Source organism: Diadema antillarum, unplaced genomic scaffold, assembly GCF_040938485.1.
Source record: "Diadema antillarum isolate AM-2024a unplaced genomic scaffold, OU_Dant_1.0 scf00000109, whole genome shotgun sequence".
NCBI classification, from domain to species: domain Eukaryota; kingdom Metazoa; phylum Echinodermata; class Echinoidea; order Diadematoida; family Diadematidae; genus Diadema; species Diadema antillarum.
In genome coordinates this window covers 1,028,323-1,045,981 of record NW_027270998.1, presented here as the reverse complement: position 1 = coordinate 1,045,981, position 17,659 = coordinate 1,028,323, and the positions used below count along the sequence as shown (strand labels likewise).

General features: G+C 37.5%; 1 protein-coding gene across 1 annotated transcript; it reads left to right on the top strand.

Annotated features, from left to right (window-relative positions):
* Positions 1-1,174: 1,174 nt before the first annotated feature.
* On the top strand, positions 1,175-16,920 carry LOC139719356 (triokinase/FMN cyclase-like). The gene is made up of 13 exons (XM_071630771.1): positions 1,175-1,400; positions 2,232-2,342; positions 4,161-4,342; positions 5,800-5,878; positions 6,545-6,669; positions 10,198-10,372; positions 10,962-11,084; positions 11,469-11,612; positions 12,029-12,163; positions 13,432-13,538; positions 14,552-14,689; positions 15,638-15,727; positions 16,762-16,920. The coding sequence occupies exons 1-13, from the start codon at positions 1,193-1,195 to the stop codon at positions 16,918-16,920; spliced, it is 1,776 nt and encodes a 591-aa protein (XP_071486872.1). The 5' UTR covers positions 1,175-1,192.
* The last annotated feature ends 739 nt before the right edge of the window (positions 16,921-17,659 follow it).

The window sequence follows — 17,659 nt, the reverse complement described above, 5'->3', positions numbered from 1 at the left end:
TCCTGGATCTAATGTAAAATGTTTACATGATGATCTCTCCGTACACTACAGGTTGCAATTCTCATGGTCGGACATCCGGGTATTTTGCGTGTCACGGGGTCATGGATAGCGGTGGAGTGAAAACAAACAGTCGCGTGAGCCTGGAGTGGTAACGCTGTACGTGTTTTCTGCCGGGGCGCCCCGCGAGCATAGCGCTAGCGCAAGCTGTACTACTGTAGCTGTGCGGGCGGCAGGATTAGGCCCTAGGCCTACCCTAAATTAGGCCCTACCCTAAGCCTACTACAGTACTAACGTTAGGCCTATAGACCTACCTGAAGTTTCTAAGAGGTACTAAGTAAGCGTAGATATCGGGGTAGGGCCTACTCAAAGAGGTTCTACTGCACATCTGGTCATTTTGTCGGGTCGTTGATCCAGAGTCCTGCCGCGATTTCATACGGGCACAGGTCCAGTCCGACTGCCTTCAACTTGGCAAAATACCGGGACCGATCGATCGACAGGATCCAGATTATTGTATTGCTGGCAAGACATGATGCATGTATCTCATGAATGATGGCACAAATGACAAAATGAATAATGAAAAACAGTCCCCATGTCTGCGTAGAGTTGCATGCACATAAATTATACGCGTCGCACATGCACAGCATGCAGTATGCGCATTATGCAGGCTTAGCGCTTGCAAGCTGCGCTGTTTGTTTTCACTCCAGTCAACCGGAAGTGACGTGTAGCCGACCGCAAGAATAAGTGGCAAAGCACTTGGAGCACCATGGTGATACTGAGATAGCATGCTGTATTAGAAGTGTCATGTTTTATTATTATTATTATTATTATTATTATTATTATTATTATTATTATTATTATTATTATTATTATTATTATTATCATTATCGATATCATCATTATCATTATCATCATCATTATTATTATCATCATCATCATTATGATCATTATTGTTACCATTTTCATTCAAGGAATCCCCATATAATCTGCAGAGAGAAGCTACTAATTACTGCATGTGTATTGAAGGGAATAAATTTGATATGTTGCACACAGATGCAGACAAAAGATCTCATTGAAGAACATCTATATATAAACAAGATAACCAAATATAACCCCCAAACTCAGCTTACTTCCTATTTTTCAAAACAATCTGCAGTACACAGGGCAGCTACCTCTCTGACGTGGCCAGCACACGATGGCGTCCCTGCCCACGAAGAAGCTGATCAACAAAGTTGACAGCTGTGTTGACGAAGCTCTGGATGGCCTTGTGGCCGTCACTCCGGGGGTCTTGAAGCTGGCCGGTCACAGGGTCATCATCAGGGATGACATTCAGGCGGTAAAGGAGAGTGGAAAAGTGACGTTGCTCTCTGGCGGTGGATCGGGCCACGAACCAGCTCATGTCGGTAGGCTCTCAAGGACTGCCCTTTAGGGACCTTGATTCAGCAGTGAGCTGAGGAGAACAACTGATTCTTGAATAAGTTTGTAACAACCTCTGTAATCCACAAATATGTACATCTAACTAAAGACTATGTAGTGTTTTAGAGAAAGTAGTTATGAAAAGTATGATGGTCTAGTTATTTTGGATGCTGGACAACTGATTTTGATATGTTTATAGTTTCATGCCAATGCTCTAAGCACTTATTAATATCCTTGACAGTGAAATGTGTATTAAGCACTCTGTGCATGTATAGTTGAATTCTCAGTAAGGCTGAAAGTTAACTTGCCATTGGTTAGAGGGCCCCACACACAGGAGAGTTGAGGCAGTTTCATTTCCTCTTGTAAAACATGCTTGATATGCTGTGAATTGTATAGAACAGACCACAGTTTTCTTTTATTTTTAATCCTAAGCTCAACTCATACTAGTGTCTGGCAAAATTACAAAATTGGACTAATTATATTCTTCATAAGGAGATAATATTGACCCCTAAAATCAAGTCTCACTCCATATATTTTTTTTTTGACTACTCATTAGAGTTGCCTCCCATAGAATTATTGTTGCTCACTTAACGCTGAAATGCACCACCTATCCAAGCAATGGGCATCAATAGAAAATACAATCATTGTGCCTTGGTTTCCGGACTTTCTGTGCATCTGTCAGCATCATGCGTGGAGATGGTCTGCGGATGAAGAGCTTTATTCTCTCTCTCTTACCCACATGCCCCAAAGTACAGCCGAGGCACCTTTTTCAGTTTAATAATGTTTACTATCATGTCTCTCTCTCTCTGTCCATCCAGGTTTTGTCGGGCGGGGCATGCTCAGTGGTGCTGTAGCAGGATCGGTCTTTGCCTCTCCCCCCACCAGCGCCATTCTCGCCGCCATCCAGGCAGTCGGGAGAGGCAGCAAAGGCAAGTGCTTCCACCATCTCAGGAATTTGGTATTAATTGTGAGGGAAGTAAGATAGTGGCACAGGAGGGACCAGTTTTTATCTATTTTTTATTTTTTTATTCCATTTTATTTTCACAGTGTAGCCCTTTCGGTTAAAAAACTGATTTACAAAAGGGCCCTGCATAAAAACAGTACAAAACACATGCAAAATTTCATACAAAAGTATAGTAGATCCAAAAAAGAAAAGACACCACACATGGCTAACAAACTCGATACAGAATTAAAAAAAAAAATGTATATATATATGTGTAAAATGGGAAATTACAGGCAAAACATATTTCACAAAAAAGGGCCTGGAAAACATTTTCCACCATTTGCAACCTACATAATACATCAAAAGGGCATATTATGATACTGTACCTGTCTGGCTGACACATAAACTGCCGAATCATTGAGTTGCCTGTGCGAGCATCCTAAGATCTATAAAAGATTGATGCACCCTGTCTGAAACATCCTCCCCGTCAAGTAGTGGGCAGGCAGTTACTCATTGTTGGCTTCATCTAGTCATGCACTGAAAGAAAAGAAAAGAAAAAAAAGAAGAGAAACAGTTGATAGTTTAAATGAAAAATGCACGTCCTCTTCATAACATTTGTGCATGTTTTAGTTGTCCAGAGAGGATGTGAAGTGATTTCATTGAATTAGTGTAGATTTCTTTCACCAAGAATAAGTATTCTTTTTGAATATAGCATGCACTTACAATAATTCTTTTTGACAAGGCCTTGTGTTAACGTCACCAAAAGGATAATTTCAAGGTTGAGTTTCATCTCCAAAATGAATGTGCCAACACTTTCAGCATTACATGTGAGTTCATGACGGGTGAAACTGTTGTCAAACAAAACTTAAAATGCCATGAATAAGAAAATCCCAGGATGTGTTGCATATATCTTATCCTTGTACAAGACGTAGCAAGGAAGCTACTCTTAGCATTTGTGTGAAATGATTGTTATTTCTTTCTCACATGCTATGTAGAGCTGTTAGTTTTGTATTCTATTCGTCATGAGAATACAGCTGCATGTATGATAGCTCAGACCAGAAAAATGCCCCTGTTAGGCAACTACGCTCATCTGACGTCATTTCTCATGTTGTACCAAAAGTTCATACCAAATGGGGTGCATTTCCATTTCTTCAGATAAATTGCTACTGGATATTTAAGAAACTCACAATATTGATGTATCTAAAGGTAAACTAAAATCACATCTTTTTTAATTTTGCATACAAGTAGAATGTTTGTTCTACATTATTTGTTTTGTTATATACTGTTCCCATTTGTATTATTCTACATTTTCATTTTCACTTTATAAGCACTTTCAAACATTTCTGTCGATATAGCACCATATAAGTATTCCATTATCATCATTATCATTATTATTAGTTGTAGTAGTAGTAGTAGTAGTAGTAGTAGTAGTAGTAGTAGTAGTAGTAGTAGTAGTAATCAAGATAAGAAACAACAGGTTAATTTTTGCATCTTTGAGAAGGAATGGGTCTAGGGCAATTACCCCCTGGGCAATTACCCATGACCCTTCCCCTGACCCTAACCCTAATCCTGATCCTGACCCTAAACCTTACCCTATTAACCCAAACTCTAACCCTAAACCTAACCCTAATCCTAATCCTTACTCCAACCTTATCACTGACCAGTAGTTAGCCTGGGGGTAATTAATGCCCTGATACGATCAGGAACATCGCAAATGAACAGCCATGCCTTACACTTGTGATATAATGCAAGTGATCTGTATTTATAACCATCTCCATTCTATCACCTTGTGATTTGCACACAGCTGGAACACTCTTGGTTGTGACAAATTACACTGGGGACTGCATCAATTTTGGTGTCGCCATGGAGAGGGCCCAGGCGGAGGGCCTCTTGGTGGACATGGTGGTGGTAGGGGATGACAGTGCCCTCTCTGACCAGAACTTGAGTGACCGTCGTGGCCTGTCGGGAACTATATTTATGTACAAGGTTGGTCCCCTTTGTTTATTTATTTATTTATTTATTTATTTATTTATTTCAACAGGGTAGCCCTTTCAGTTGAAAAACTGCTCTACCAAGGGGCCCTACACAATAAGAAGATACAGAAACATATATTCAAATGCACAACATTACAATCAAAACAAACGTAAACATATCAACCAGATAGCAAAAAAAAAAAAGAAGAAGAGATATGTAACGAAATTGTACTATGATAAAAATACAGCAGGAATAAGAAAGAAAGAAACGGAGAGAATATAATACGCGAGTTAAAAAACTAGAACAACAACAACATCAAAACAAATGATAATGTCAGTTCCCGGTGTCACAGAAATAAACATATTGCACTCTCTTTATCCTAATAAAAAATCACAATCAGGTTAAAACTTGAGAGAGAAAATTCTGCTCTTCTTTTTAGATATAGGAAAAGATGACAAAACTTGCATACTACTTTCTATTAGTTTGCTAGAGATAACCTAATATAAAAGTGGTTTCTTTCGCGGTGGTTTTATTTTCGCATTTTTCGCGCTTTGAGGTTGAACTGCGAATTTAATATCACGCGAAAATGTTTTGAACTCGTCGCTTGTTACAACGCTATCATTACTGACCGCGAATTTAAACACACGCGAAAAAGTCGGCACCGATGGAAACCGCGAAAGTTTCTGTACGCGAAAGAAACCACTTTTACAGTAATTCCTCAAACCTCTTGTGTTACCATGACCTTCCTGTTGAACTGAGGCACATTCCTGCATCTGATTTTGTCCTTGTAATCTATAACTGCATCAAGTTTTGAGGGATTACTGAATGCTGATTCAGAAAATTAAAGCATGGCAAGTTAAGCTACCAGGTAATTACCAGAACACAGAGAGTTAAAACAGTCAATACTTTTTGAAGACAATGAGTGCAGACTACGTCAAGACTTCCCAATTTCCTGTAGGACGGTATATTTCAAGATGTCTATTTCATCCAGCTATTGTTGCGATGACAATTGGAATCCCTGCAGGAAATGATACTGAACGTAAAAAACACTGCCTAATGTTACTTCCGTTGCTGTATTAAGAGGGAGACACGTGAAGTACCAGTGGCATGTACGACGGAGTTGACCTCTGTCTTTTAGTGTTACAGTGGGGAATGAATAAAATGTGACGTTGCTATTGTTGTAAGTGCTTCATTCATCTATTCACTTCCTTGAGCAAAATATCAACAAACAAAGAGAATTGCATTTTCCCAGACTGACTCTCTTTCTATCTCTGTCTCCATTTTTGTTTATGCATAAAATGGCCAGTAAATTTCCAGAGGGAGATATGCTTTGAGTTATGGCATGACTCAATAACTGGACTTCTGAATGAAAGAATGGATGAATATGAATGAATAAATGAATGAATGAATGGGCAGCCAAAATAAGCGATGACAGACCTATTACAGGGAAATGTTTCCGCCTACTCTAGCTGGCAGGTGCGATGGCAGAGAATGGCAAGTCACTTCCGGAGATCAAAACAGCTGTTGAGGCGGCCTGTGCGTCACTTGGTGAGTGGAAAGTGACCCAGAAAACATTCGTCACAATGAAAGGAAAGCGTCAGAGGGTTTTTTTTTTTTTTTTTTTTTTTTTTTTAAAGACTGGATTGTTGGCAGAGAAATCGGTTAATAAGCTGCAAACCTGGAACATGACTCCCACACAGTTTTGAAGCAGTGTCTGTAGGGTAAGATGTCAGCCATTCTTTGTTTCGCATATGTGATATTTTAGGCTTTTTGTCCTCATTGTCTGCATACTCAAAGCTCTTTTGGTTCATTTTAATTTGTGTCAATTTTTACCTGTCTATATATGTGCTAGCATGAACAGAAAACTGATATTTGATCAATGTTTCCCTTATGTAGAATAATAAGATGTCTATGAGCAGTGACATTGATCTTACATAACCTGTTCACGCCCAGAAATAGATATATTAAAAAGAAACATGGTACATTCCAGTGGACAAGCAAGGAGGTGTTAAGACTGCACAAAAAGCATGGGGTTGATATTGTCATTGTATGTAAGATTCACTTTAACCCGTTAAGGACGAGTCCCGAGTTAACTCGGGCAGGTGTCTATGGCAAATGTGTGTTGTAGCACAATCAGTCCATTCTCAACGGGTTAAAGAATTCATCATTATTCTCCATCACTACATTGGCAATGTTGTTTCGGTCCATGAACAGGAACCGTAGGGCTGTGCCTGTACCCATGCAGTGTTCCGGGGGCTGGGCCCTCGTTCACCCTAGGACCAGATGAAATTGGGCTGGGCCTTGGGATACATGGAGAGGCTGGTGTTAAGACACTGCAGGTAGGAATGTTTCCAACTTTTACTTGTTTATCAAATGTGTCCTATATATGGGTGTACAATCTCTTGTTCATATTGAAAGCCCATATCGAAAGGTTTTGGTGCCTTGAACAATAGATTTTTTATTTTTTATTTTTTATTTTTTGTATAAGCAGGTAGATATGTGTACACTTTGACATCAATGTGTATCCATGTATGTTACTCACTCCATGCAAGTAACCATAAATTAACATGAGATGAAATCCTGGAATACTTGTCAAAATGTAAACTTTACTTCCCTGTGAGTTCAATTTGTTATGGATTTTCATTACCAGAAATTATCAAACACTCAGAACAATAAACATTCAATTCAAACAGATAATACTTAAGTTAAGTCTATTTAACTTCAAAATTAACGTCTTTTTGCCAAACATTATTACTTGACACCACCAAAATTACAAAAAAATATATGTAAATTAGCTAAGACCATAGTATGATTGCCGCACAACTCTCCTGTTGGTTCATAAGTAGAAATATCATTACATTAATCTTTGTGTCAATTATTTTAATGTATATTACCTCCTTCCCTTTGTAAAGTCATCATTACTTAATCGTTGCAATTCTAAAACAATCAGGTAAATAAATTCATGCATTCATGAGAAAAATTATATTTCAAAAGAAAATTTGAAGAATTGTGAGCAAGAAGATTTAAATTCTTGGACAATAGCATCATTGCCTCATCTAATTTGCATGTTTGTGTATGACTAATATTTTGCTAAACTCTGTAACCCTTTCAGATTATGTCCAATTCAACAAACAAACAAAAAATTACTTTTCTTTTTGTTAAATTTTACTCCATAGAGTAAAGTCAACATGAACACAAAGTGGATTTTTCTTTAAAATTATACATATTAGAAAAGCTGTCTTGAAAGTACTGAGTAAAATGAAAAAAAAAAAACAGTGGTCAGCTGATGCTTGAGCAAGATGTACTTTTGTTGATATGTCTTGTGATTGGTAGATGTATACATGTTTGAAATCACAAAATGTATGGTTGTACACGTACATGTATGGCCCATTAGTTTGTTCTGTAATCTTTGGTATGTTTGTATACATTGTATATATGTTTCAATAAATACAGAAAGAGAAAAAAAATTGAAAAAGTATAAGTGCAACAGTTCTAGTATTATTCATGAATTCAACATGGTGTCCTTATGTAACCTGTACATGCTCGTCTATGTCATTTGACCAGCATGAAGATACTCCCTTATATTTGTATGCATGAATGAATTGCTATTAACTTGTCCAACTTTGTGGAGGCATGAGCATTGTTTTATACTGAGCCTCCAGGAAGGAAATTATCCGTCCATTAGAAAAAAAAAAGGGAAATACCATCACATTTTGAGTAATAATTATCAGGTTAAGTATTCTCCATGAATTCGCCTGCACCAATGTAGAAATTTGATGGTCATTTTCAGACCAGTTAGTTTAAAACCAGTTAAAGACAGTTGCCTAGCTGAATACAATTAATGTGTGACTTGAGCTACAAAGCCCACCAGCAACGTGCACAGGTCTATATTGTGATTGGTCTGAATAATGTGTTTCAGTTGAGTTATTTTGACTTTTTAATGCTGTGTAATGAAGGGGTTATCCTTCTCTCTGAACATAAAGCTCATAAGCATAGAATTAAATAGAGTGTATCTTTTTTAAAATTATTTTTATTCACCCACATTTCTTTGGTCTTACATAGTTTTCTACAGTTTTCACTCACACATAGAACATGAAGGAGGACATGAAAAAAAAAATCTAATAGATTTCAGCGATAATAGGTACGTTTTAATAATCATAAATAGGATGACATAAATGAGTATCCAAAATTTTTTGAAATCCCTTTAAAGTATTTGGAGTGTTAGATCTTTTGGGTGTGTGCACACAAAGAATGACGCAATGTGTTCCTGAATTCTTGTGAACTTCAAATCCTCTATTCAGAAAGAGTTGCCTGCAGACTTTGAAATTTCATCACTATTTCAGTTGGGTAGGAAATCCAATTCTATGCATAACTATGAAGCTGAAAATCAATTTTGTGGGAAATATAGCCTACACTAAATATACTTGTCTGGCAATTTGTTGTTGTTTTTGTTGTGCAAGGAGTAATATAGAATTTCAAGTTCCATGTTGTACAACCTAAAGACAGTGGCATTTTGAAGGTAGAGAGAGAGAGAGAGAGAGAGAGAGGGGGGGGGGGGAAGGTAGGGAGTAAAGGGGGTAGCAAAATAAAGAAGCTTTTTTTCAGTTGAAGATACATTGCTTTTGTGGCTTTTATATCATCTCACTGATATTAATTTTTCACACCAAATCAGATTCTATTGCTGCTCTGTGCACTTAATTGCACACCAAACATATTCTTTTCACAGTAGAGCTGTCCTGGCTAGTTCTTTATTTTTTTCTCAGGAGATATTTAGGGGAAAATTATGCTTGAGAAGAGACTTACACTTTCCCTCCTTGTTTCTAAATGACAAAAAAAGACAAAACAAAAACAAAACAAAAAAGAAGAAGAAAGAGAGAGAGAGAGAGAGAGAGAGAAGAATTGTTTTGCCACAAAAAATTCTGTCACTGTAATTGGTCCTCGCATGGTTAATTCCTAATCCTGTTTGTTTCAAAACTCGAAATGACTTTAATTAGATTTGTGGTGATACAGTTGCGTGCATAATAACAGTTTCACACGATTATGATCCACCAATTGTTTTACACTCGATTAGAATGCTAATGTGATAAAAAAACAATTGGGGGTTATGATTAATTCTTTGTGTGCAGCATGACAATATTCCAGACTTATGAAGAACATCAAATAAAACAGTTTTTTGTCTTGTTTCTGCAGCAAGATATCTGTATATGAGTTTAAGTGTACAGAAAAAATATCTTCTTATATTTTTGTCAATTTCTCAGAGGAAGGCAGTTGAATTCAATTCAAGAACGCTATAGCTATAAACTATCACAATATTATTGATTGTCAAGATGGCAGATCTAGTACAATTGTACCTGTGCAAAAAAAAAAAAACAAAAAAACCAAAAAAAACCCACACACGCCCACACACACACACACACACACACACACACACACACAAACCCCAAAACAGCAGGTATTAGATAGATGGACATTTGTAACAATACATAACCTGCACCAACTTAAATTCAGCTATATCATATTCTATGCATAAACCAAATATTATGAATGTGATAAGTCAATCTTTATTGTATAGGCCTACTTGTTATACTAAGTGAAAATGCCACGAAGTGTATTTAGAGTGATATGGACCTTCAAGCATTTAAAAAAATGAATTGATGAAATTAATAGAATTGATAAAATGAGTGGCTTGGTATTTCAAACATAATAGATATAATTATCATGTGCGATAAATGCAAACTATTTTCATTATCATTACTATTTCCTCAATATCGTGATCATCTTTATTGCAGTTTTCATGAGGCAAAAGCCAGCTCCCATGTCTGAAATGCAAGAGATGACTTTTTTTTCTCTTCTGTCTTCTTTGGCAGATGTCCAATGCTCAGACTGTAGTGACCACCATGCTGGACCACATGAGGGCAGCATCCAATAACTGTCGGCTGGATGTCCAGAAAGGGGATGAGGTCGCCCTCATGGTGAACAACCTTGGAGGAACGTCCAACATTGAGATGTGCATTGTTGCCAGGGAGGCTTTAAGCTATCTCGGTACATTTGCTCTTTTGTTTTACGTTTTGATTTGTTGTTGCTTTGGTTTTTTTGGGGGTGGGGTGGGGGAAGATATTTCTAGCAGTCTGTTAGTATGTTTAAAAACTTTTTTGGTGCTTTAAAAAAGAAAATCCTTTTATCCATTTGCTCTTTTCCATGCTCCTAGCACTCATGTATCATGACAATCATTATAGATTAAATGTGTTACAACTCACCTTTGAATTTGAGTTTTGAATTTTGAATTTTGATTTATTTCCATTTTTTTCTTTAAGTCTAAAGCTGTCTATTTCTTTTCTCTCAAATTTCTGTTAGAGAATTACATTGCTTGTAACATTCACTTGTAATATATGAGTGAGATTAGTCATTCCAGGAGAGGTGATGTTTCATGGTGATGTCTATATATTTCATAATTTTTGTTTTTTGTTGAGTGAGTAAGCAAGACATTCGTAACACCACCTATTGTGGTTCAATTAGTGAATATTATTTTAGAAAAGTAGGATTATGATTCCCTGTTTTGATTGCCAATTTAATACTTTTAGTACACATTCTGTGCTGCACCAACTTTACCAATGCCTCTTTTTTTCCCCAGATAAACAGGGGGTCAAAGTTCAGCGCCTGTTCTGTGGGATATTCATGACCTCCCTGGAGATGGCTGGAGTCTCGCTGACCATCCTTCGCCTGGACCAAGATGGCCTTCGGGTTTCAAGTTTAGGTAAGGAGCTGTGATGGTGTGGTCTGTGTTTGTGAGCAAATTTACTCTCAATGATATGCCATTGGGCATTAAAAAAAATACAGGGATAACAGCAACTCAAAGTGATTACACTGTACATGTATTTAATATACATATATAGATTTATGGCATTGTGCGGTTCTCTCAATAGTTAAGAGCTCCATGCTGACACAGTGATGTTGGGTTGAAGGTGAGCTTGTATTTCTGTAGTCCTCCACTGATATGCATTCCATAGGTGTATCTATGTAGACACCGGAAGAAAGGGGCAACACTTACTTAACTATGCTGGTAATAGTGCATTTTCGTGCAGATTTTCCTGTTTGTTACATTAATCATTATGACCCATGCTGATCTTTAACCACACAGACCAAATGACCACTGCCCGAGGCTGGCCCAGAGCCAGTCGACAGGGAGGGATCACGCTAGGCCTGGAACTTCAGCTTCCAGAAGACCCGACACTGGACACCAACCTCAACTCTGGGTCTGATGAAAAGACTACCATAGATAAAGGTAAATATAATTAAAGAGTTTCATTGTTTGCTGTACTAATTGTGATAATTGTAAGGAGCTTCTGCTGTATCGTGTGAATATCTGTTGTTGCCACTGATAACCATTGTGTGTTAACTGTGCCAGGGCTTTGTATCATGAATACAATTCAAGAAGTCTCATCCTGGTCCTGTCTGATACAGTATATGGATGAGTGTATCACAATTTCATTTCACTGTTGCCAAATATCCTGCTATGCTCATGCTGTATGGTACAAATCACTTTAACCCACTGAAGACGAGTCCTGAGTATACCCGCAATGGGTTAACAATGTTTTTTGGATGAAATGAGGGAGTCGGATGTATTGTTTATCATCACATGACACCACAGAGGGCATTCTGGTGCTTGATACCATCTCCACTCTCTGTGTTTGATCCCAGACACCTTCAGCCAGCTTCAAACCATCCTGGTTGCTGTCTGTGATCGGCTGGTAGAGAACGAACAACTCCTGAATGACCTGGATACCAGCAGCGGAGACGGGGACTGTGGCTCAACGATGCGGAGAGGAGCACAAGGTTACTATTGCGTCGTTTCTATTTCTGTTGTTGTTGGTTTTTTTGAACAGTAGAACTTTCCTGAAGATTCTATTATTTCATCATGTGTGCTCCACTTTAAACAATGTCTTCCAGAAAATTATTCAAGCAAGTTTGTGATTGGGTTTAAATCATTCCACTGCATGAAACGTTTGAAGATTGTAAGATTGTTATGTTAAAGAATTAGACTTTTCCTACATAGATTTTCTCCTTGATGCCACTAGACAGTGTCATTAGCTGTGCTTGATGCATTGTGACTCTGTCATATTGTGTGTGAGTGAATTCTAATGTAATAATTACAAAAACATGTATAGTGTTGATAAGTTTAAATCATTGCTGAAAACTTATCTATTTGCCCAAGTCTAATTTTGGTTGTTGTTATATGTATATAATGCTGTGTTTTAATTCAATATTTTTTCCATATTAGTGCGCTTAGAAATGTCAGTATTAAGTGCTATATAAGTGTTATTCATTATTCATTTATCTATTAGTAGTATGTCATCCTTACTTCCAGCATAGCATGGTAGGGGAAATTGTCTGGAAATGGATCAAGGGATTATATGACAAGAAATAGGTAAAGGAAAAGAAAATGAGGAAAATGATGTGAATGGAAGTGTGAGCTAGAATGAAATAATCAAGGTAGAGAAGTCAACAATGAGCAGTAGGAGGAAGAGAGTGAGAAGGAGGAGGAGAAAGAAAAAGATGAGGAGAAGGGGGTGAGATGAAGATTGAAAGAAAGGAGGAGGGGATGAGGAGGAGATGGAGGAGGAAGAAGATGAGGAGGAAAGGTGGAGACAAAGAAGGGGAGGAATGAGGAGGAAGAAGAAGAGGGAAAGTGAAGGGAGGAGAAAAAGGAGGAGACTGAGACATAAGAGTAGGACAGGAAGAAAGAGATGAGGGGAGGAATGAAGAGGAAGTGGTGGAGGAAAGTGATATAATGAGATGGAATGTTAGAAGGAGAAGAAGAAGGAGATGGGAAGTTGAAAGAGGAGAAGAGGAAGAAGAGAAAGGGGAAGGAGGGAGTTAGAAAATGGTGGAAAATGAGAAGGAATAACAAAATGATGATGCCATGAGCTGCTCTCCAGTCTAGAGCATCTCCCATGGCAACTACTATCCCCACATCCGCATACCAGCTTTCTCATAAGCATTCCTAGCAGAATTTTAAATGTGCTATTAAAGTTCAGCACTCTATAGCATTGTCAATTGCTCACCCTGAAGTACATTTGGATTCAAAATGATCTCCACTACAGAAATGAAACTTTGGCTGGAGAAAGGAGGAGAGCCTCGATCAGTCAGTGACCTGGCTGGTCAGATGTCCAGGATCGCTGAGCAGGCCATGGGAGGAAGCTCAGGAGCTGTGAGTGTCCAACTGATTGACCCTTGCTGTGTCAAATCACTTGGAGCTGCCGACCTGGACCTCCCTGACTTTGTAGGGGGCTCCCTTAAAATTTGCCAATTGCCTCTTCACGCCCTGAGAAGAGACACCAAAAACCACCCTGATTTGGGATTTATTTTCACGTACAAGTATTGAGATGCAATGTGTAGCACTCAAGTATTTCCATGATAGCTCTTTGGGACTTTAGGTATTCAGGACTGATGTGTGAATGTCAGTGCCCTTTAATTACTTAGCCACATATTGCTTAGTTTTCTTCTTGTTTGATTTTTATTTGGTTAGTTCCCTTAAAACTTTGCTGCCGTGTGCAATGTAGACAAACCCTCCAAGGTGAAACAATGTGACAGTCTGTCAGGAAAGAATTTTATTTAGTATACCTAGTGTGTGTAACTTACTTGAAACTCAAGTATGATTTTTTTTTTTTTTTTTGGGGGGGCCTTCTAAATACATGAAATGATTGTTCATCAAGAGCTTTAAAAACTTTTAAAAAAAATGAAATCTGCAGAGGTTAGCTGTCGTGAATATAGAAATAGAAATAATCGTATGCTCCTGGTAACTTTGACTTGAAATGAAATATACACTGTAGTATTGATGATGGAGTCAATGTTGGCTTCTATACTTGATGGCAGTGCTGATGGTAATAAGGATGATATTTGACATGATGATACAGGGATGGGGGAGTTGAGGATGGTTCGAATTGATGTCATGACAGTGATGTTGATCATTTGCATCACAAGGAGAGTGGGCAATGAGATAGAAATGATATAAGAACCATTGTGATGACACTGATTATGAAAAAGAAAAATGATGAAAATTATGATATTGATGAGGGGAAGGTGACATCAGTATACCAGGGATTCATGAGGATGAGGATGATGCTACATATAAAAGTCTCTATCCATATTTATCATACATACTTCCTGCTCAGGCTTTACAATGTATATATACAATCTCGTTCTTCTCTCTGTCCTCTCCAGTTCTATGGTCTGTTTCTGCTGGCGGCCCAGCGAGCTTTGGTGGGAGACCCTGGATTTGCTGAGTGGGTCAGTGCCCTCAAACAAGGCATGGACAGCATTAAGAAACACGGCAAAGCTGATGTCGGGGACAGAACTATGGTGGGCAATCGTACAAAATGAGGAAGTTTTCCCAAATGCATGATCATTATGGATTCCAGGAATGCAAAAAATTACGTGAAACTCTCGGTGAAAGTTTGAGTTTAAGTCCAAATACCTTTTAAAAAGTTATACATTTTTTCACATATTGGTCTAGAATTCCAAATGCTACCCTCTCCATTCAAATGAAAACTCCACAATACTTTGTGATGTCACAACAGTAGTATGATGTCAATAAAATATTGGACAATTTTACTTTTTTGTGTCTGTGAAAAGTATGCCCTCACTTGACGTGTTACTTAGATGAGTTGAGGCGAATATCATGCTCCATACATCATGTGCTCTTTCAATTATCCCCCCAAATTAATTTTCCTCAAATTCTTTTCATATTTGTTGAACATTGTGCCACTGCTGTGATATCACAGATTTTTGAAGACTTCCTATATAGAGAGGGCAGTACATGCAATCTGCCAAAACTTCAAGAAATGAAAATCATAACTTTGTAATGGATTGCACAGTTTTCCTCAGTATTTCACTGAATTATTCACTAATCTTTCTGCATTTACTAAATGCACAGGATTGTTTTGGGGAAACTAGTCCTTTCACTTAAAAAAAGAAAAAGAAAAAGACCAAACATCTGCATATGCTTGATTTGAGCAATGTTAATTTCTTTTTGAAGAATGAAAATAACAGCCATACATCAATTTTTTGTATTTTAGCATAAGATGCCAATGTTGTGTTACGTGTGCAACCAAAGCAAAAAAAGAAAAAAAAAAAGGAAAGGTATTATTGTTTTGGAGAAAGTAAAAGGCATCTGATTTCATGACAGTCATGGATGTATGTTACAAATACAACACTATGATTTGTGTGGAAACTTAATAAATGGAATCAAATGAAATGAAATGCATTCAGGAACTCATCATACAAATATTTTTCTTTCTTGCCCGTTAGTTGGACCCACTGGATGCAGCCTACAGGACTCTGTCAAAGGGGGTCAGTGAGAACAGGAATCCTGTGGACTGCTTTTCAGATGCAGTGATTGTAAGTTGTTTTAGCTTCATGATTAGATGTCTCGTGAAAGAGGCAGACTGACATTTGGATGTGAATATAGATAGATGGATTGCTGTCTACCTATCTATCTATCTATCTATCTATCTATCTATCTATCTATCTGTCTATCTATATGTCTATCTGTCTACAGTGTGTACATACATGAGTATATATAGAGAGATATATAGAGATGGATAGATAGGTAGATTGAGATATAGATAGATAGATAGATAGATAGATAGATAGATAGATAGATAGATAGATAGGTAGATAGATAGATAGATAGATAGATAGATAGATAGATAGGTAGATAGATAGATAGATAGATAGATAGATAGATAGATAGATAGATAGAGCAATAGATAGATTGACTTATCGATGAGTAAATGGATGGAAGTGTAGATAAGATAGAAAAGCTGCAGGCATGCAGGTGATAAACGGATGGACAGACAGACAGAAATAGTAGTGTCTGGATTAAAAGATACTTCAGTGGATACAGGAGCATGAAAAGTGTGCTGTGCATGCAAAGTCTTAAATACAGTTTCGGTTGAGATGGGGTTTCAGGTTTCCAAAGATTTGTGACAATGATTTTTTGTTGTTGAAATAATGAGAAACCTCTTAGGATATATGAAAGAGCATATAATTCTAAGAGGAATTCAAAGTTTATTCGATGAAAATTGTTTTTTAAATGACTGAGATATCCAAAACAAAGCGATCCTAATGAAAGGTGTGACCTGCCTTTTACTGGGATTGCTTTATTTTACTTTTTTTTTGGGGTATATTTCAGCCATTTCAAAACTGATTTTCATCAAATAAACTTTGAATTCCTGTTAGAATTACATGATCTAATATTTCATAAACTGGTTTCTAAGTATTTTGCAAAATGTTAAAAGCTGAATCCTCACCTCAACCAATACTATACTATCCCTTTAAAACCTAACCTATCATCATTATCAGTAAGGAGTGTTTCTTAGTTACACTTTGTTATCCTTGGTACAAGCATTTAAATGTGTTTTCCTCTTGAGGCTGCTGAGCAAGCGACGGAGGCGACGGCCAAGATGGCTGCCCGTGCCGGCAGAGCACGCTACGTGAATCCAGACCAGCTTGGGCGACCAGACCCTGGAGCTACCGCAGTGAGCATCTGGCTGAGGGCCGCACTACGGGCTATGCAGAACCCGATGTGATTCCATTTTTTGACCTTTTGCTCTAAAACTGCCATGACATCAGTCTCAAACAGTTTCCTAGGCATCACAGAATTCTTTCTGTGTTGATCTACCTCTTCCGAGAAACATGATGATTTTTGAACATCGTTTTTCCAATATTTAAAGTATCAAGAATTTTACGAGCAATGCATTTACTTGTTGTGTATCACTGTTTGGGAATACTGAAATAACAATCAGATATCAATTGATTCATCCCAGTTTTCATTTCTTGCATATGACTGATTTAGATTTATCTTTTCATATCATCAAAATATCAAATTTACACAATCAGAAAGCTCTAAGAAATTTTTTTTCAGGTTTTTGAAGGATTGCTTGTTTTTGTTACAAGAATGACTATTTCATTCTCAGCATCAAGATGATTTTATCACATCCAACACATCTTGAGTGTCATTTTTTTCTTTTTCATCTTTTTCACTGACCATATGTCAGCAGAATGTGTATACAGCAACTCAAGATTCATTCTCTTTATTATGCTGTACTAGTACAGATACACCTTCGTGATCAATGTTTTTTTTTTTTTTCAAGTAGAAAATGTCTAAAACTCAACAGTAATACTCAGTCACAATTTGAGAAGCATTTCTCATCTGCAGTTGTATGAAATTCATTGCCTCTGAAGAGGTTATATGACCCTTGTTCTGGACTCTATATCATGATATCACCCTTTTTGTCACTGAAAAGGAAAGCAAGTATGTGCATCATT